The sequence below is a fragment of the Borostomias antarcticus genome (genome assembly GCF_949987555.1).
Source record: "Borostomias antarcticus genome assembly, chromosome: 20".
Lineage (NCBI taxonomy): Eukaryota > Metazoa > Chordata > Actinopteri > Stomiiformes > Stomiidae > Borostomias > Borostomias antarcticus.
In genome coordinates, this window is record NC_140253.1 from 9,004,219 (window position 1) to 9,025,456 (window position 21,238).

At 47.1% G+C, this 21,238-nt stretch overlaps 2 protein-coding genes across 4 annotated transcripts; both read right to left on the bottom strand.

The window, feature by feature from the left end:
• Window positions 1–997: 997 nt before the first annotated feature.
• On the bottom strand, window positions 998–1,965 carry LOC311322550 (lectin-like; the record flags this gene model as incomplete). The annotated part of the gene is made up of 4 exons (XM_084454639.1): window positions 998–1,059; window positions 1,214–1,328; window positions 1,564–1,704; window positions 1,864–1,965. The coding sequence occupies 4 exons, from the start codon at window positions 1,963–1,965 to the stop codon at window positions 998–1,000; spliced, it is 420 nt and encodes a 139-aa protein (XP_084310765.1).
• A 9,323-nt stretch (window positions 1,966–11,288) lies between these two features.
• On the bottom strand, window positions 11,289–17,272 carry fip1l1b (FIP1 like 1b). 3 transcript variants are annotated; one of them, XM_084454747.1, is made up of 18 exons: window positions 17,171–17,272; window positions 16,940–17,045; window positions 16,479–16,533; window positions 16,219–16,288; window positions 15,819–15,949; window positions 15,460–15,524; window positions 15,082–15,192; window positions 14,825–14,955; window positions 13,992–14,101; window positions 13,774–13,824; window positions 13,366–13,465; window positions 13,086–13,251; window positions 12,934–12,960; window positions 12,725–12,779; window positions 12,537–12,589; window positions 12,217–12,409; window positions 11,872–12,069; window positions 11,289–11,577 (listed from the first exon to the last, which is right to left on the bottom strand). In XM_084454747.1, exons 2-18 carry the CDS (start codon window positions 17,022–17,024, stop codon window positions 11,433–11,435), a joined length of 1,746 nt encoding a protein of 581 aa, XP_084310873.1. In that variant the 5' UTR covers window positions 17,025–17,045; window positions 17,171–17,272; the 3' UTR covers window positions 11,289–11,432. The 3 variants fall into 3 exon arrangements, with proteins under 3 accessions (XP_084310873.1, XP_084310874.1, XP_084310872.1); XM_084454748.1 differs by having other exon boundaries at window positions 17,161–17,254; XM_084454746.1 differs by lacking the exon at window positions 17,171–17,272 and having other exon boundaries at window positions 16,940–17,153.
• Window positions 17,273–21,238: the final 3,966 nt, after the last annotated feature.

The following is a 21,238-nucleotide window of genomic DNA, read 5'->3' on the forward strand; positions in this document are numbered from 1 at the left end:
CATCACAGAGTGGATTGTGACACATCACCTCAAAGTCAACAGCACTGAGCTGCTGTTCCTCCTGGGGAAGGAGCTGTACCGTGACCTGTCCATCACCATTGATTGCCAACACGGACTGCAAGGAATCTGGATGTGACCTTGGACAACCCACTGTCGTTCTCTGCAAACATTGCATTGGTAACACGCTCCTGCAGATGCCTACTCTACAACATTGGGAGAATTTGCCCCTTCTCACTGGCGAGACGGCACAGATGCTCATCCCAGCCCTTGTCAATTCCCACCTGGATTTCTGCAACTCCCTCCTTGCTGGGGCCCCGGCTACAGCCATTAAACCCCTGGAGCTTGTCCAGAAAGCTGGCCTTGTGTTCAACCACCCCAAGTTCCCTCCAGGTGTCCGATGTTGTACCGGAGCCAGCTGTCAATCATTAATGACCAGAAGCAGACCAGCCACTCAGGAGCCTTCTCCATTGGACAATACGGCTAAAAGGCAGCACCTCCCAGCCAATGAGTTGGAGCGATTTAGAGTGAGGGCAGGACATAGTGATTGAGGATGTCAGAGCTAGTCCATCTAGACAAATACTGAATATTCATCAAATTGCACATTTCTCCTGACATATTTAGTGAATGAAAGGAAATATTGTTGGATGTTGAACTCTTTGTTTCTGCATGTGACCCTAGCAGTGTGTTTTATCTGTAGATTATACAGTACAATATGTCAAAATGTTCAAATGTAAAACTGTCCTCCAACCAAGGCTTATAATTAGCCTACCTTGAGTAATAAAGCATGAATGATCTGGTTTGAATATGCCCTCACAATGTGCAACATGATTAACAAATACAATAAAATACCACATATTTACTTGCAAATCACTCTTTTATTATTTTTTTAATAATTTTATTCATGCATTGTGTGTGTGTGTGTGTGTGTGTGTGTGTGTGTGTGTGTGTGTGTGTGTGTGTGTGTGTGTGTGTGTGGTCTGGACCCTCTGACTTCCTATTAGAAGGCACACACAAAGCTCTTCCTCACGGAGCAGCCGTGGTCGTTCCACTTGCCTATAGCTGGGACAGAGAAGGGTGGAGAGAGAGAGAAAGGGGAGGGTGAGAGGGAAAGAGTGAGAGAGGGAGGGAGGGAAAGATGGAGAGAAAGATTAGAATTTGGTTGAAAAAAAGACATTCAGAACTGTCTTGCCATCATCGCTCCCCCCCTCCTTACTGTGCCAGTTCATCTCCACACAGTTCTCCCTGTTTCCCCAGCGCTGTGTGGGCTCTCCAGGGACCCAGGCCTCGTAGTTCCATTTGGAACCGTCCGTCCACACAAAGTGACCAGACTACGGGAGGAGGGGGAGGGGAGGAGAGAGAGGAGGGAGGGGGGGGGGGGTCAAATAAGGAAATTAAATAAAGAGACACCATCTCCCAGTCTGACCGAATTACTGCTCATCACTTACCCCCTCCTCCCTCTCTCCCTCTCTCTCCTCCTCCCTGTCTCATTCTTTCTTCAACCCTCTCTCCCTCTCCCCTCCCTCCCTCTCTCTTCTCTCTCTCCTTCTCCCTACCCTCCCCTACCTGGAACAGTTCGAAGCCTCCCATCCAGATCCTTGGGCGACAAGAGTTGTGCCTCAACACCAAACACCTCAGTTTGTTGTTGTTACGGCTGTTATGCACCGACACCAAATGGCCACCAGGGGCAACACGTCGGCACGTCATCTACAGGGAGGTGGGGGAGGATGGGGAGTTTGAGAGAAAGAAAGAAGTGGAGTGAGGTTTTCACAAATCTGGAAGTCACAAAGGTATAAGCACGCACACACACATACACAGACACATACACACACACACACACACACACACACACACACACACACACACCTCAGCGTCTGTGAAGTTCAGCCGTTGGCGGAAGTACTTGACGCAGTGGGAGCCCAGTCTATACCATTCCTTGTACTCCTTCAAGTTGCAGGCCGGGGGCATGTTACAGCCCACAGCCTCTTCCCCAACCCCCTCCTCCTCCGGCACCAGTGGAACACCGGGTGTATCTAAAAATATTTTAAAACTTGAATAACTTTTGTGCCGACTTTTGCATTTCATCAATGTCATTCAGTATATTAAAAGAGAAAAGCTAAAGCATATCGACAGTGTTTGGTATCTCAAAGAAGAACCCTTGAAGACCCTCTATCAATGTCATGAGGTGAGAAAATGTGTCAGAAATATTTGATGATTTCACTTTTTTGTTACCATGACAATTCGATTTTGTAAACAACAGTAGATATTCTGTACCTCTTTGTTGAAACGTCACCGCCATGATGGACCCCAGCAGTGACATCATCAAAAGCAAACCGGACAACTTCATATTTACTTCCTCCTGTTCTACCTTCCCTGTCAATATTAATCAATCAATCAATCAATTCCTCAAACAATCTGTCAATCAATCAATCAACCAATCAATCAATCAATCAATCAATACATTAGTCATCTTACTCATTCAAAAGTTACTGTTATATTAGTGTATATACTTAATATTAAATACAGGCAGGATTTCTCAAACACAGATTAAACCTAATCCTGGAGCATGAGCGTCTCTTTAATCTAGAGGTTTTATAATCTAGAGTATGTAGAGGTCATTTTAATCTACAGCTTGAAAGCCTCCCCTGGTATGGATGTGATAACAGGGTTCATATCTTACCAGAGAATGGGTCACCAAGTCTGTCTGTCTGTCTGTCTGTCTGTCCTCTCTTTCTCTCCTCTCTTCTTTGTCCATCCATACTTTTATATCAGTCTGAATCTCAACCCCACCCTCTTCTCTCACACCCCACCCACTTCAACCCTGATAGATACTGGTGTGATCTTCAGCATTCACACCTCTTCATCATCATCATCATCATCATTGTCATCATAAACATCATCATCATTAGAACTCCCGAAGCTCAGCCATTCGATAGATAGATAGATAGATAGATAGATAGATAGATAGATAGATAGATAGATAGATAGATAGATAGATAGATTGATTGATTGATTGATTACTCATTGGCATGTTCTACACTTTTTGCGTCGACTCCATGGTGTTCACCAAAAATTGATGTTAGTGTTTTATCAGGAAGTTGTAGAGAGCCTTATCAGATATGGCATCACATATCTGTGATGCCATATCTTGGTTTGGTAATCTTTCAGTTCAAATGAAGTCCAGGCTAGTCCGACCGAAGCAAACTGCATGGAAGATTATAGAGGTAATGGCGTCCATCCCTGCAGTCTACTCCCACGCTCTGCACTCTGAGTACAAGCTACTGCCCTCTGGGAGGAGGTTCAGCGCTCCTTGCTGCAGAATAAATAGTTATAACAATTAATTTATCCCTGTGTCCGTAAAACTTTTAAATAGCAAATGAAGTAGGCCTAGTGATAAGAGCAGGGGAGACAAGGATATTTATTGTTCTTACAGGTGTATCTTCACATTGTAGGCCTATTTTTGTACTGAGCATTGTATTGAATTGTCTTATGTTTATATGGATGCGCTAGGGCTCTTTTATGTACTAACACATTTGTATTTCTATATGTGAATGCTTGCTTTTTATGGCTGCAGCATGGGTGAGAACCCAGTCCAAATTTTCCATTCGTGGAACATTAAAGTTGATCTTGAATCTTGAATCTACAGATCGTCTCATTTCAGCACCACATACAGTCTGAATCTGTCCAACATTCATTCAGCCAGTGAACCTCTTTGAGTTGACTAAATAGAGGCACTCTTCAAGAGAGGACAGACCTCCGCACATGAATGCATTTAGTCGCTCTGTGCACACCCACATGGAATGGATTCCAAATTGGTCCATGTTACACCCCTCCACGAGTTTCATGAAAAGCAGTCCAGTAGTTTTTGCATAAAAAATGAATGGATGTGAATGGCCAGCCAGGCCATGTTTGGGCAGCTCGTAGACCCGCCCCATTATTCGGATCCACTCCAGAATTGAAGAGGTTGTTTATTGACCTATGCTACACTCCTCCACGAGTTTTCGTGAAAATCAGTCTCGTAGTTTTAGCGTAAACCTGGTCTAAATGAATGCGAGTGAATGGCCGGCCATGTTTGGGGAGCCCGTGGACCCGTCCTGTGATTCGTATCCGCTACAGAATGTATTGTCTTCTAAGTTGGGCCTATTGTACACCCTTCACCGAGTTTGATGAAAATCGGTCCAGTAGTTTTTGCATCATCCTGCTAACAGACAAATGAACAAACGAACAAACAAATGACCACCGAAACACAACCAAAAACATGACATCTCGCCCAGCACTGTCGCTAGGGCATAGCTACAGTAATAACACAACATGAAATAAATACAGTCAATTAACATGAAAACCATCCAAATTTACAGTGCATCCGTAAGTAAGTATTTATACTGTATCCCTTCACTTTTTCCACATTTTGTTATGTTACAGCCTTATTCCAAAATGGATTAGAAGTGTTCGTGAAAAGTTCTACACACAATACCCCATAATGACAAAATGAAAAACTAAAATGTACATATGTATTCAGTCCCTTTGCTATGACACTCAAAATTGAGCTGAGGTACATTCTGTTTCCACTGAGCATCTTTGAGATGTTTCTACAACTTGATTGGAGTCCACCTGTGCTAAATTCAATTTATTGGACATGATTTGAAAAGGCACACGTGTCTATATAACGTCCCACAGTTGACAATGCATGTCAGAGCACAAACCAAGCCATGAAGTCAAAGGAATTGTCTAGACCTCTGACACAGGATGTTATCAAGGCACAGATCTGGGGAAGGATACAAAAATGTCTGCAGCATTGAAGGTCCCGAAAAGCACAGTGGTCTCCATCAGTCCTAAATGGAAGAAGTTTGGAACCACCAGGACTCTTACTAGAGCTGACCACCTGGCCAAACTGAGTAATCAGGGGAGAAGGGCCTTGGTCAGGGAGGTGACCAAGAACCCGATGGTCACTCTGACAGAGCTCCAGCTTTCCTTTGTGGAGATGGGAGAACCTTCCAGAAGAACAACCATCTCTGCAGCACTCCACCAATCAGGCCTTTATGTTGGAGTGGCCAATCGGAAGCCACTCCTCAGTAAAAGGCACATGACAGCCCGCTTGGAGTTTGCCTAAAACCTAAAACACCCTCAGACTATGAAAAACAACATTCTCTGGTCTGATGAAACCAAGACTGAACTCTTTGGCCTGAATGCCAAGCATCACATCTGGAGGAAACCAGGCACCGCTCATCACCTGGCCAATACCATCCCTACAGTGAAGCATGGTGGTGGCAGCATCACGCTGTGGGGATGTTTTTCAGCAGCAGGAACTGAAGTCTATTCAGGATGGAGGGAAAGATGAATGCCGCAATATACACAGAGATCCTTGATGAAAACCTGCTCCAGATCCGGCTTAAAAAGTGGCCTTACCGGGGCTACATTTCCCAGACTGAATTATTTCCCCAGTCCGGCCCTGCTCATAAGCACCTGTTGTATTTTTAGTTTGCTATTCTTCACTTTGCCTTCAGCACTAGATTATGCTCTTTAGTCACTTAGAAAGGAGATGCACTTGTGAGTTCTGGCGAGTAATAGGCTAGTACACTGACTTTTCCTATGTTAAATACAATTACTGGATAAAAGCCTCAGCTAAATGACTACAATGTGATTCAGACAACATAAAACAATACATGTTATCATAATGTAATTTTCACTTTATTTTTTCTAATCTTTCTTTGTATTTGGTCTTGGTTGTCTCTGTGTGTCTGTTTCCTGGATTGAAGTGATGGATTTTGCTGGACCAGTCTCTATATAAGAAAATAATTACCAGGAAGTGAAAGTGTCAGTCTGAAATTCTTATTTTCAAATACATTCTAGATGTGGACAACACCCACTCGCATAAACATTGTTCACGATACAAAATATCACTAAAGAGCAGAAGTGGTATTATTAAATAATAATGAGTGGTACAAGTAGACTGATTAACACTAAGATGGACATCTTGAAGTATCTTGTCAGTGTACTCTGGCCAACCTCTCATTTCAACAGCGAACCACAAGTACTTGTTTTAGAGGAAACAGGTCACTTGCAACAGACACTCAGGAACACAAAGGCCTCTGGATGAGGAACTCAAAGGCTTCTTGTGAATGTGTGGCAAGAGAGATATTTTCACACCCGACGTTGACCTTTAAGACACCAAAAAACTATCAGTCACTAATTTGAGTGGGCTTTGTGCATAAGTGTTAAATAATACCAAAGTGGCTGCAGTAGTATTCTCCCCCTTAGTTATGACAACCACATGAGAGTTGCTCTGTACCAAGTTCTATCAAGGGTGCAGTAGACCTCTGTACCATCCATGACCTCTGACCTCTGTTAACCCTAACCATAACGTGCATACCTTACATACATTTACATGCAACCCTTGATTGCTTAAGTCACAGTGTGAAACCATCTATGGCTTCTCACTTATCAGGTTGCTCAAGAAAGATCATGACCCTAGTGCAACATACTTCCTCGTCTTTTCTCTGCTTACTATGCATCTCTTAATCAGTCCCACCTGTGTTCAATCCAATCAAATCAGTCAATAAATCAGTGAACGCTTATAAGTCCAGAGTCCCACAACGCATTCCCATCACAGCATGTAGGCCTACTAAAATGCTTTTTTTTAGCAAGACGAGCCAAAAAACCTTTCTAACCCCAGCCAGTTTGTCACACATTGGACCAGATAGGAGATGATGGATAGATACAACATACATACTGTACATAAATAGTGACAGTTGGGATTAGAATTTGTCACTGTGCATTTTTGACACTAGCTTGAAATCTGCCACATGCCTTGTGTGATTTAGTTTGAGAACCTTTTATTGTAGAACCTAAGAAGTTTTACAGTATTAGAAGACCAAGCAAAGGCCGAACTGCCAGCTTCTCATTTGGCTCAACAAGAACATTACCTTCCCTTGGAGTTTTTGGTTGTGAGTTCAAGCCCTGAGTGATGCAGAATAAACATGCTAATGCTCAGGCATTGTACTGTTTGGATTTCAGACACATGATTTTAAAGATATTTTTTAATTTAATTAGTTTTAAATAATTCCAGTAGGGTCCAGGCAGAGACCCTCATGTATTTGTCTCCTCCTTCTTCCTCAAAACGCCCGGCCCCAGTGCTGCGCAGAAGCAGTAATTCTATTTGTATTTAGCTGTTCTTGCACTTCTACTTCAGCACTAGGTTAGGCTCACAGATGCTTGTTTAGAAAGAGATGCATTTATGAGTTTTGGTGATGGTGAGTAGTAGTACACTTGACTACAGTACATTACAGTAAATGCGCTTATTGTAAGTCGCTTTGGATGAAATCATCTGCTAAATGACTGTAATGTAATGGATTTTAAATCAGTCATATCAGCAAGGTTGCTGAACAATGAGGTTATTTCTGCTTTCATAAACATTCATTTATACATGGAAATGGGGCGTGGACCTAAACTCGTTTTGGTCATACAATGGATGTTATGGTCATACAATGGATGTGGATGGGCATCTTGAAAAATCATTCAAAAACATGTTAAACTCTCAATTTCAAAGACAATTAACTACCGGTGGAATCGTGGTGGAGCATCCATCGGGGACCCCCTGTAGGTTCGCTAGCCTTGTGTTATATTCCGCCGGAGGTCCGCCAACTCGTCCATCGAGGAACCACTGTAGGTCCACTAGCCTTGTGTTATCTGGGTTTATCCCTTACCTTTGTCCAGAAACAGAAGTTGAACCAATTTCAGCAAAATAGCTAACGTTACTGGAATCATCAGTGTAACTGCTTTAGCCACTGACCGCTACCATTAATGTTATGGAAGCTGCTGCCAGTTGTTGTGAGCTCATGAGCCAACTGGCTATCCCGCTCTTATTGTGCAGGATTAGCATTGGAGCTGATGTGTCCAGGTGACAAGACCCATCTTAATTTATCACATTATTTAATGTCATTTCAATTCACAGCCATTTCAGAGGCATGACTAGCTTCCGTCCTACCAGTCCTGAACAGAAACAAGCCAGCCACGCACATAAGCCAGGCTGGCCTGGCCTGGTTAGCCTATCAGCTTCAATGTTTGGTCTCTGGTCCGAGAGTCATAAAATGGTGTCCGAAAAATGGTGTGTTAAGGATATCCACGCTGTGCTTTGATAGAAAGGGAGTCTCTCGAAAGACCCGTTTTGCAACTAGTACTGGAATAAAGAAACCAGCTTTTGTACTTTTGAGCGAACTTTGGCACATCCTTTTGCTCATTATTTCCTACTTAGAATTTCAGATAAAAAATAGTGTGTGTGCAGTGTATGAGCAGAAACATGAGGGTTGCGTAGGCTTACAATTCCCCTTGTATCCAGATCCCTGCTATAATAATAATTGATTCATCTTAGGCATGTCTCTGAATTTGATGAAAATCACAACATACCCTTGAAACAAGTCTTTCACTTTTTAGGCAAGAACCAAACATGTGTTGTACACACAATTAAAATGACCTAAAGAGCTTGTTCCTTATGTCACAGGGAATTTGAAGCACAAACTATCAGTCTCTCAAGTGTGAGGGGTCAGTCCTCTGTTGCAGTCAGTCAGGTCCGCCTCCATGGTCATGGTGTCACTGAGGCAGGAGGCACAGAGGCACTTGACCAGAAGGTGTGGTCATATTTCTCTGATCAATGTTCAGTTTTTGATTCAGAAAACTTTATCTTGACAGAAAGAAGACGTGGTTCAACAATCAACATATTGTACAACACCTAGCTCTGATTAATCATTTATCCTAATCATGTAGCTAACATACTCTGATTCTGTTAATGTGGTATGTGAAACCCACTTTTAAATTCTGGAGTAAAATTTTGAAGACTTATTGTTTAGAATTTACCACTACTCCCTTTTGGAATGTTTGCAGACAGGAGAAGAGCAGGTTAGACCACAATCATCACTCAATTGCTCGATCCTCGGTCTGCAGTTGGACTCACTGGTGGAGGTGGCTGAGAGGAGGACCCTGAAGAAGGTTCTATCAATCATGGACCACCCACAGCACCCACTACACCAGTCACTGATGGCACACAGGAGCACTCTCACTTTCAGTAACAGACTCACCACCATGCACTGCAGAACAGAACGCTTGAGGAAGTCCTTCCTCCCAACAGCCATTAGACTATTCAACTCCACAATCTGGGCGTGGCCACAGGGATTGCACTTATTAATAACGCACCATTATGACACTATGGCTTTTAACTGGAGATCACTTGGTGTACAACACATCCATTGTTTTTAACAACGTACATGTCCGATGTTTTTGGTCTGTCCTTATCTTGTATGTTTCTATATGTGTATTGTTGTCTTGTGTTGTTTTTATGGCTGTTTTATGAGCTACGTGGCATTTTAATTTCCTTCGGGATAAATAAAGTGAATCAAATCAAATCAAATCACTACTCTGTTTTGGATTTGAGGGTGATCTCCATAATCCTTTCTTCCTTCGTTCTCAGGGTCAGAGGAGTTTGATTTGATTACCTGACGAATGTCCTTTGTTCAAACTGAGTGGTCTCAGTAATGTGTCATTCTATGATCTGGCTAGCCAACCGAATTGCACCAGCGAAATGAATATGCAGTGAGTATGCAGAGGGATTTTTACGACCAATGTATACACACTCTCTCGCGCGCACGCACACACACGTCTGTGCGTTGTGTGTGTGTACACTGTAGAGCTTACACTCAGGCTATGGAGAGACATGTTTTTTCTGAGTGGAGCTGGAGGTGAATTCTACTCTTATACTCTGTAACAAATACTTCAAAAACAGTCCCCCTGGCACCTGGGGCTCTCCTACTGATGGGCTACAGCTTACTGCTTAAGAGTTTGGACAGCGATACATTTCTGGCCATTTTGTCTCCCTCTAATGGGGACTAGGGCTGTAGTTATTAAAAGGTTCACAGAATATGGATAAAAGACACCCTCAAATGAAAGCAGATAGGCTGATGCTCTTTAACACCACTATAACTACTGTATCATTTCAAATCCAAAATGACACCAACCAGTTCTGTGGTATGAAAGTATTGGTTGGTATGGGTAGGAACTATAAACACACAGTGCAGATCTATTCTAGAAAGATCTAGTCCAGTCCACTCACTACATCCAGTTTGATGTTTGATGAGGTCCTCTGTTGCCGAACTTCTGACAGTCCCAGCAGCCAGGACGAAGAGGCATGGAGAGGCAGCCTTCTGCCACTATGCCCCCAGACTGTGGAACACTCTGCCAGAGAGCCTCAGATTGACTGAGACCCTGGAGACGTTCAAGCGAGACCTCGAGCAGCCCCCCCCCCCCCCCCCACACACACACGTCTGCATTGTACCATGTGTGACGTACAATGAGGTAATCACTGGGCAATGGGAATCAAATCAAGTCTTGAAGGCAGCGTGTTGTTTTCTGTTTGCTCAGGTGGATCAATCAGAACAGATGTCAAACTAATTAGCACTTCAGCCCTTTTTGTACCACATAATTGAACAATATCAGTCACGGTACTGATACCGCCCATCAGGGAGAGAGTCAATGACGAGAGAATAGAGATGGGATAGGTGAGATGGTGTGTGTTCAAGACAGAGTACAGCTTCTTATAAGTTTCGACCGTCAAAGAGCGTAACATTTAAAAAAAAAAAATAGACTAACAAAAAATACTATTACAGTAAATTGAACCTTACCTAAGCAATCATTTTACAAATGCTCTTCATACATACATGGAATGTCATTTGATATTGAACAGATGTTATTTGTTAGGGTTTAAACATGATATGATAACACCCGGAATGGCACGCTAACACCAATGTCCACACCCACGCTGAACACTCAGAATCCCACCGGTAGCGCGAAGGAACCTCAACGCCGCAGAAAAAAAACACACGCGACACACAGAGTTCTCAAAAGAAAAAGCGCGTAACACACAGAGCTTATCAAAAGCTTCTTCTTCTTTTTTTATTCAATTTAACAAACTGACATCTTTCAATGGGTGACATCACAAAGGACGAGGGATAGGGACAGAAAACGGACCGCGATGGGGGTGGGGGGGAAAAAAAAAGACAACGTTTTTATGACCGCCGCCACTACGAACTGAACGGGCACGACGCCGGTAATCTCTCAGCATGATCTCACGTTACGACAATGCTCCGAGGAGAGGAGAAAGGACTGGGGGAGGAGAGAGAGAGAGAGAGGGAGGGAGAGAGAGAGAGAGAGGGAGAGGGAGAGAGAAAGAGAGAGGGAGGGAGAGAGAGAGAGAGAGAGAGGAGGGGAGGGGTGGAGGATCAGTGAAAGGACAGAGGGGTGGAGGGAGAGACGAAACACCACGCCCCCTCTCTTCCCCGATCAGGTCAAAGATGGAGGGAGGAGATGAAACAGAAATGGAGGGATGGAGGAGAACTGCGGGAGTATGAAGGAAGGGTGAAGATATAGAGGGATGGGGAGAAGGAGTGAGGTCACTCCATGGCCTCCTGGTTCTCCTGGTCGGCAGACAGCTGCTCATCGCCCGGCTCCTTGCCCTCCTTGCTCCTCTTGCTCTTCTTGTGTTTGTGTCTCCGGTGGCCGTCGGCCTCCTCGCTGTCGTGCCGCCTCCTGCTGCTGCTGCTCCCCGAGAGAGGGAGGGAGGGAGAGAGAGAGGGAGGGGGGAGAGAGAGAGGGAGGGAGAGAGAGAGGGAGGGAGGGAGGGAGGGAGAGAGAGAGGGGGGAGAGAGAGAGGGAGGGAGAGAGAGAGAGGGAGGGAGGGAGAGAGAGAGAGGGAGGGAGGGAGGGAGAGAGAGAGAGGGAGGGGAGAGGGAAGCAGGGGAGACGGGGGAAGAAGAAGTGAGAACTTAAGCATTTCGCTCGAGAGATCGTGTGTGTGTGTGTGTGTGTGTGTGTGTTTGTGTGTTGCCGTACCTGCGTGAGGACTTGTGCCGCCCCTCCTCCTTCTCTCTGTGGCGTCTCTCTCTGTGTCGGTCCTCCTTCTCCCGGCTCGCCCGCTCACGGTGCCGCTCGCCGTAGCCGCCGCCGCCGCCGCCGCCACCGCCACCGCCGCCACCGCCGCCGCCACCGCCGCGCTCCGCGTAGTCACGGTAACGGTACCGCTCCTCGTCGCTGGGGACGTCAAGGCGTCTCATTGGACCGGGGCATTCAACTGGGGGCTTCTCTGATTGGACTCTCTAGTCGAGGTGGTCACCTCCGGTCATAGCATAATAACTAGAAGACACTGTGTTTGTGTGTGTGTGTGTGTGTGTGTGTCACCTGTTGTAGCCCATGGCCGAGGGGCTGTGCTCCCTCTCTCTCTCCCTCTCGTGCGGTCTCTCCCTGGGCCTCTCTCTCTCCCTCTCCTTCTCCCTCTTCTCCTCACGGCGGGGGTAGTAGTCCCACTGCTTGGACTGGTCCATCATGGGGGGCCAGGGGGCCACGACGCCCGGCATGGGGGGGGGGTACGGGCCTGAGGACACACACACACACATGAGATGAGGGACTACGGCAAAACCGTGCAGGCCGGTGAAGCCACCGGGGACTAGCGCTGAAAAACTCTATGGACTATGGTTGAACTCTCTCTCGGCGCCCCCTACCTGTCGGGAAGGGGTATGGCGGGACAGGGCGTCCGTCATAGCCTCCATGTCCACTGCTCAGGGAGGGAGAGAGACAGAGAGAGAGAGAGAGAGAGAGAGAGGGGACCATAATTAAATAAAAGACAATCAGCAACTACAGGGTCAACTTGTCCATAGCACCTTTATTAGCGTGTGTGTGTGTGTCTTACCTGTCCAAGGTGGGGATGAGAGAGGGAGGGGGGCCGCCAGGGGGAGGAGGGAAACCTGGAACACACACACACATCAGCACCATAAACACACACACACACACACACACTCAGACATGGACTAAGCCCATGCACGGCAGTATAAAGTGAAGCGGTTAGTTCACTGCGTGCGCCTGTGTGAGTGTATTTTCGTGGAGGGACAGACGACGTACCCGGGGGAGGGACCGTGATCGGCAATCCTACGGAAGAAGAACACGAAAATCACTGACGGATAGAAAAACACACACAAAGGAGCAGAAGGAAAATAAAAATGGAGACGCGCACAGAACGACAGGGAGAGAGAGAGAGAGAGAGAGAGACTCACTGGGCGGGGGGATGAGGGGCGGCGCGTTGCTGACGTTGGGCGGCGGCGGGAGGAACGGGGGAGGGGGGATGTTGGGGGGGAGGGGCCCCGGCGGGAAGAAGGGGCCCGGGGGCATCTTGGCGGGGGGGGCGGGCTCCGCGTCCGCCGTCTGGTGTTCCGATATCACCTGCCGACCAATCAAGAGCGACGGACAAGGTTCTGTCACCGCCGACGGGGGTGCGGTTCCGGAGGCTTTTCTGGTTCTGGTCAGGTGCGTGCGTGTGTGTGTGTGTGCGTGTACCTGGATGTTGTTGCCCTCGAGGTTGTGTCGGCGCCGTCCCTCCACTCTGCTGATGGTGGCCGTCTGTCCTCCAATTACGTCGATGGTGCCGCTCGTCTTTCTGTAGAGAACACACACACACACACACACACAAAAAACAGTAAACCACCACAGCACATTGCTTGATCCACAACACCCCAGGACCTGAATGTAGGATGTTATTGCGTGCTTTTACACAACACACAAAAGAAGTGTACATCCATGAATCCTTCTCAGGACGTCAGAACTCGGACCAGGATATGTTCTGGTCAGGGAAAATGCTCAGGATATATTCTGGTCCCGGCCCTACGCGACGACCGGGCCCCTTCCACACACACACGCCATTCGCGCTCGTCAGACCCTTGCGAGGACGAGGCCACGCCCACTTACGTGTAGTAGGACATGTCCGGGGCAGGCGGGCCGATCCACTGAGGGGAGATCCTACCAATATCACAGACAAGGAGGGGGGGGGGGGGGGGAGAGGGAGAGGGTTACATCACCCCGCCACACACACACACACACCCCCACCCACACCCACAGGCACACAAAGGACGAAGATCCTATAAGGGTGAATTAACCAGGTCGTACTCCAGGCTGTGGGCTCTCACCTGGAGGTGTTCATGTTCTTGTACAGGTTGGCTGCTGACGGATAGTCAGCCTTGGTGGTGTGGATGGGCAAACTCACTTCCTTGTCATTGCCTGTCCTGCCCTGCTGCACCTGAGGACAGACGGACATCTCTTCAGTCTAACATCTCTGATGGACTAGTCGGGGCAGTGGCACATCTCTTCAGTCTAACATCTCTGATGGACTAGTCGGGGCAGTGGCACATCTCTTCAGTCTAACATCTCTGATGGACTAGTCGGGGCAGTGGCACATCTCTTCAGTCTAACATCTCTGATGGACTACTCGGGGCAGTGGGACATCTCTTCAGTCTAACATCTTTGGTAGGACCAGTCTGACAGGTGAAGGACATCACAGATAAGTATATTGGATTCAATCAAATGACAAGGCAACTGTGATAAGGAATAAAGAAATAATGAAAAATGAGAGAAACGTTTTTGAATTGGCTACAAAATCAGACAGGAGAGAGAGGGTGAGAGACAGAGAGAGAGAGAGAGAGAGAGACAGAGAGAGAGAGAGAGAGAGAGAGACAGAGAGAGAGAGAGAGAGAGAGAGACAGAGAGAGAGAGACAGAGAGACAGAGAGACAGAGAGACAGAGAGAGACAGAGAGAGAGAGAGAGACGGGGAGAGAGAGAGAGAGAGAGAGAGAGAGAGAGAGAGAGAGAGACAGAGAGACAGAGAGAGACACAGAGAGAGACGGGGAGAGAGAGAGAGAGAGAGAGGAATTGAGTGCAAAGCGGAGGGAGGAGAGACATGAGGAGAGGCCGGCGGTGTGAGGGAGGATGTGGAGAGGTGTGTGCTCGTCGCCGGTCTCTCACGGTGATCTTGCTGGTCACTGAGCCGACAGCGAGGACCTCCAGGCCCATGCGAAGCCTCTTCTGCTTCTCGCAGTAGGCCTTCCACGTGTCCTCGTTGAAGCCGTAGTTGAAGTAGTCCGACAGGTCCGCTCCTGAGCACGCACACACACACACACATTAGTATGTGGCCAACAGCGGAGCGTTCTTACCATCACACTTGCAGCACGCGCACACACACCCGCACGCACGCACACACACACACACACACACACACACACCTGGCTTCCTCCAGGGCTTCTCCTCGAAGGACTCCATCTCCACCTCCAGCACCGGGACTCCGTTGATGCTACCCGGGGCCTCCAGGTCCACCCCCTTCAGCTTGGTGCCAACTACGGGGGCACGGGAGGGACAAACACAACGGCGTTAACACACATCAACGTTCGCCCGCGCGGCACCGTCTTCAGGACATCTCAGCGGACGAGCAGCGCGGACCCCCAACAGCCACGGAGAGTCCCTCCGTCCGTTACGTAGCACGTTACACAATTACGACGGCGCGACGAGTTCGTCCGGCCGATTGACGACGACCGATCCGAATACGACGCAGATAATCGACCGGTGGACCAGACACAGCGAGGGGCGGCCACGTCTGTCCGTACCTTGTCCGTAGGGTCGGCTCCCGGCCGTCTTGATGTTGAGGTTGACAGGCGCAGCTCCGTAGGTCCTGCACACCAACACAGACACAGACGTGAGGCGTGCAGCTGATACTTTACCAACACGCTGAAGAAGGCTAGCCGATTTGACCCATCAGCGCCGATATTTGGTTGCAAGAAATGCCCCCCACCCGCCTTCCGTACACACCCAATGAAAAATCTACCCGCATTTGGTGCTTGGCGCGTGTTAATTTCGGACCCCGCCCACAACTAACTGACCCTGACTAACAGCCATACATACCGTTACGTTGGTATTTTGTATGTGTGTGTGTGTGTGTGTCTGTGTGTGTGTGCGTAGAACGTACGTGTACTGCGGCGCGCCGGTCTTGATGTCGCCGATGGTGACGCGGACGTCATCGTCGTCGTCGTCACTGTCGCTCTCGCTGTCCTCGTCGTCGCCGCCGCCCTCCCCGTCCCCCGCCTTCGTCTTCTCCGCCTGTCCAGAGAGAGAGAGAGAGAGAGAGAGAGAGATAGAGAGAGAGAGAGAGGAGGGGACGGAGAAGAGGAGGGTAGGAGGAGGGAACAGTGACAAAAACAGTGAGACAGAAAGTGAGGAGAGCGATAGAGAAATAGTGAGGGATGCAGAGAGAAAGAGAGAGAGAGAGAGAGAGAGAGAGGGAGAGAGAGAGAGAGAGAGAGAGAGAGAGATAGAGAGAGACTGAACGTAGAGCCTAGCAGGTGCTCAGAGAGATGTTAGCTAGCTACCTGTGGGGCCACTCCGTTCCCAGTGGCGGGCGACTCCTCGGACGAAGGAGGCGGGGCATCTGCAGGTGCACTGGGGGTTCAAACGTGACATAAACAACACGCAGAAGCAAAACGCAACCTTGGCTATAAGCCGCTTTGCAAATTGAGACGGCAGCACAGCAGCTGCACAAGGAACCGTGCGATTGATCAGACTTTGAGCCTGATAGAATGGATAGGCATTGATAGCGCAAGTTGCTGAGATGTTGGCTATGGGTACTCACCTAATCGCAGCATTTAGCTTGGCCTCCTCGTCCTCTTCCTTGCCCTCACTCTCATCTATAAAATGGAACAACAGATAATAAAAATGTAGCGGGCGAGAAACGTATTAGCTAGTCAGGCCAGGTCCTGTATGATCGGCTTGGGCTCCGTCTGTCACCTGGAACAGAACGTTCAGAACGTTTGATGTTTACAGCGTCGACGAGTTCCACAACTTTAGATTCCTGCTTACTGCGCTCAGTGGTATGGATTCACATAAGAGCTGCATGCTAAATAAGAAAAGTCGCCTTAATTGACGTTAGTCATTTGCATGTGCACGAACACGGCATGTGCAGCTAATGTTCGATTCCAGCAAATAGACCGGGCCCTTTGAGCCGCTGATGGGTTTTGTTATTGAAGCTACCCGCTGACTCGAGCATTAGCGAGCAAGTTCACAGCAAGGCATGTTCACTCAACGCCCCCTCACCTCCGTAAAGCCATTCCTCCTCCTCGTCTCCAGCACTGGCGTCTGTGGTGGCTGTTTTGTCCGCGTCTTGTTCCTCCGCAGACATCTTTAGTTAGCTTGCGATGGCCTGATTCAGTAACGTTAGACCACAACTTTACTGTTTTGCGCCAACAACAACCCTACAGGCTGTCAACGTAAATGCACAACAGGCGCGATAAGGTTTATAGACAACATATACATACATCGACATACATTAAATTGTTAAACTGTGAAGAAACGTAGCCACGAAATCTCAAGCACTTCTTGCTTGCTGCGAGGGGCTGAATAGTGTGCCTGCCGCCCGGAAGCAATCCGTCAAAGGGGAAGAATGGCGTCTTCTCATTGGTCTCTGTTCGCGGGCGTCAGTCAGTGTTGACGCTCGCCGCTTACATGTTTTGGCCACAAGGTGGAGACAAAGAGTAGTTGATTGTTTTGTTTTTTTTTTTGTGCGTGGCTGGAAGCCAGCGCACCTAGTATAGACTATGTCAGTGACCCGTTTGTTTGCGGGGGAGTTCCACCACATTAGCATCGCATTGTTAATTCCCATAGACTTTTTAAAAAATCCTTATACTTCAAGAATTGAGTCTTGAACCCAGCTAATTATTCATCAGACGAATCGTGACCTTTAATCATGTATATTGGAGCAAATTTTGTTTTGGGGGGAAACGGAAAAAAAGGTTATGGTACAGGACTGTGTCCATAATTAGCCTATTGTAAGAGTGAATAAAATGACGCATCCCAAAAACTATTGTGAATAATAGACCTACTCGTTTCTCGCTCAAACAGTTTCAAACTTGCTTCAGAATTCCAACTTGCTTCTTCATAAATGTATTCTTTGTCATTGTTAAGTGTTAATATTCGGGTTTTAGTTTGTGTATATTGTGTTTATATTACGTGTAACGTTTGCTAGCTAATGCGTTTGCCGTCACAAACATAGTGGTGCCATGCTTTGTTCCTGACTGCGTTCACTGCTCGGATGACCGTCATTGCCACCGGTTCTACCCATTCCCTGAGAAGGTGTCGGCGAGGAAGCGGTGGATCACATTGATAAGGCATTACACATTTTAATAATATGAATTTGTGATGCAGGTACATTCACATACCTAATGTTGAGCTATTTAGTGAGTTGCCAGGGCTGCATAGGATAAGCAGCTAACATTAGCTAGAACCCTTGATAACGTTCTTAGATCAAGAATGAATGAAAAATGTCAGTCATTCAGTAGCCTGCGCCCAACCGTCGACAGTGTACACATTTCCATGGTAACAACACTGCTTGAGGATTGTGGGTAGTGTAGTATTTCTCAATGCTACCGCAAAGAAAACATGTTTTTCTCAAAACTTCTGGTAATGATTCGTCTAATGAGTTATTAGCTGGGTTCATTACTGAATTCTCGAAATATAAGGATTTTTTTTAAAAGCCTATGTGAAAATTAACATGCGATGCTATGTGGTGGAACCTCACTGACACGCTCAATAGTGTTTGTCAGGTTATCACTCCCTCCCTCCTTTACTCCCTCCCTTACTCCCGACAATGTTGGCCTGCATCGCTCTGTTGGCACCACAAGAGGCAGTAGTCCCAGCACACCAAAATCATGAAGGACACCAAAACCAATATGCTGATCTCCACTGCACAAGTAGAGTAGTGGTCAGAGCATTGGACTCCCACCCGGGACACCAGGGTTCAAGACCCGGTGGGGATGACTTTATTGGGACTATACCCCAAACCTCCATCCTTTCACTCCAACCTTTTTATCCCTTACCTAAATTCCACAAGTAGAGTAATGGTCAGAGCATTGGACTCCCACGCGGGACCTTCTCACTTACTTCACCACCTAAAGGGAAGTGCATACAGCAGGTAATGACTTTGTCCAGAAACAGAAGTTGAACCAATTGCAGCAAAATAGCTAACATTACAGAATCATCAGTTTAACTGCTTTAGCCACTGACCGCTACCATTAATGTTATGGAAGCTGCTGCTAGTTGTTGTGAGCTCATGAGCTAACTGGCTATCCTGCTCTTATTGTGCTGGATTAACATTGGAAGCATTGGAACTGATGTGTCCAGGTGACAAGACCTATTTTAATTTATCCGACATTATTTCATGTTATTTCAATTCACAGCTATTTCAGTTGCATGACTAGCTTCGGTTCTACCAGTCCTGAACAGAAACAAGCCAGCCACGCACATAAACCAGGCTTGACCTGGCCTGGTTCTTGGAAGTGTAAATGTTGTGGATCACCCAGTCTATTGTAAACACGTACAGTACTACACACACACACACACACACACACACACAGATTACGTTCAGATTGTACTACAAAAATATATAATTCCTAGCCTGCTGCAATTGCATATATAATTCCTAGCCTACTGCAAAATATAGCATTCTTATCTTACTGCAATTGCATATAATTGATATAATTAATTGGGCACTCTTGCAGGGGTATGTGCTGGCTGGTACTGTAGGATAAAAGAGAACATTAATTACAAATCCATCATAGGCAGCTGCCCATCTGACAGATAGTGATTAGCGTTGTAGTTTTGTATGCAGCATAAGGTACTCCTTAATAATACATTGTCTATTGTTCATGCATTTATGGCCATTGAGCGTGTGTTTTATTGGACTATTGGGGGGACATATTGTTTAATAGCTAAACACACACACAGACGTGCAACTCCCTCTGCCCCCCTCCCCTCCTCTCTCTCTCCCTCTTTTTTCCTCTATCCCTCTTTTGTCTTTCTCTCAACCTCTCCTTTCCCATCTGCCGACCCCCTAACTGCCGCTCCTCTCTCCATCTCCTCTCTTTCTCCACTTCCCTCTACTGCTCTCTCTCCATCTCTCCCTCCCTCCATCTCTGTCCCACACTCCATCCCTCTCTGTTAGCAGTGGATTAGACTAGATTACGGACTAGTCAATGGTAATCGGGTTTAGAAAGAGGGGCGCAATTGGCCAATCGGTAATTACACACACACACACACACACACACACACACACACACACACACACACACACACACACACACACACACACACACACACACACACACACACACTAGCTCACTCAGATCTGCTAACATGGCGCAATCGCTGTTTGTTTCTCCGTCATATGTTACTGTCCAAGCACATGTGTTTCAACCCACCCCTCCTCTTCAGAAAAACACATTCCCTCCTTTGTTTAGCCATACAGAAAAGCATTAAAATGATTTGCACCATCAATTCAGACACCAGGTAGGCTACTGATATGCAAACAACCACACCGCGTGTCTACTGTGGATGATGTATCATGTCCGTAGAATATTCTCTCTCCTATGATGCTTTTAGCCTCTCTCCCTCTGAAATGTAATTTAATGCAATGTAGGCTATTGCTTCATAAATGTTCTTAGCCGGTAGACAAACATACTCCTGGAGCTTGCTCGATCGCCTTGTTGAGAGGGGTCAGGGAAGAATTTTTACAGCTCACTTATCTGGCCCCCGGGTGATTACTGTTTTTTTGCTTCCCTCTGGAATATGTAGAGAGTGGGTCGTATGCCCTCCTCCCTTGTTCTCTGTAAAGCGCATTGTGTTGCCTCTGGGTATGAAATGCGCTATACAAATAAAGTTTTGATTGATTGATTGATTGATCAAAGCCATTATGCAGGCTGGTGTACTACCAGTAGTGTACTACCAGTAGTGTATGTACTGTTATTTCCATAGTTGTGCGCGGTCGGAAGTGACTCGATTCTGGATCGACCCCCGCGGGTCAGATGAGTTCAATAGACTGGAAAATGACCACAGACTGACCATGGGCCGAGGAACACTTAGCAACCACAGGGATAGGGCCGGAGGGCGTGAGTTGTCCGCCGCAGCACACTTGACCGTGTTATTATGGGATGGCAAGATAAATGGATATCGGCCTGTTGTATATTGTGCAGTCAGCAGAGAGAGAGAGAGAGAGAGAGAGAGAGAGAGGGGGGAGTTGGGTTACATTGGAGCAAAGTTAGACTCTGAACGCGTGCGTGCGTGTGAGAGAGAATATCTGAAGGCCTACATGTCAGGAAGAGTGTGTGTGTGTGTATGAAAGATGGAGAGAGCGAGAGAGAGAGAGATGGAGAGAGAGAGATGGAGAGAGAGAAAGTGCTCACCCAAGAGAGTTCACCTTTCATTGCGTAATTTGATCCGGATGTCTATATTTCTTGTCTAAAACCGCCGTTACCCTCTGCAGGACAGCTATCCCCATCAGGAGAGTGAGTCACGCTGCAGAGTCACTGTGAGTCAGCCCTGATCAAACACTCGGTAGCTAGC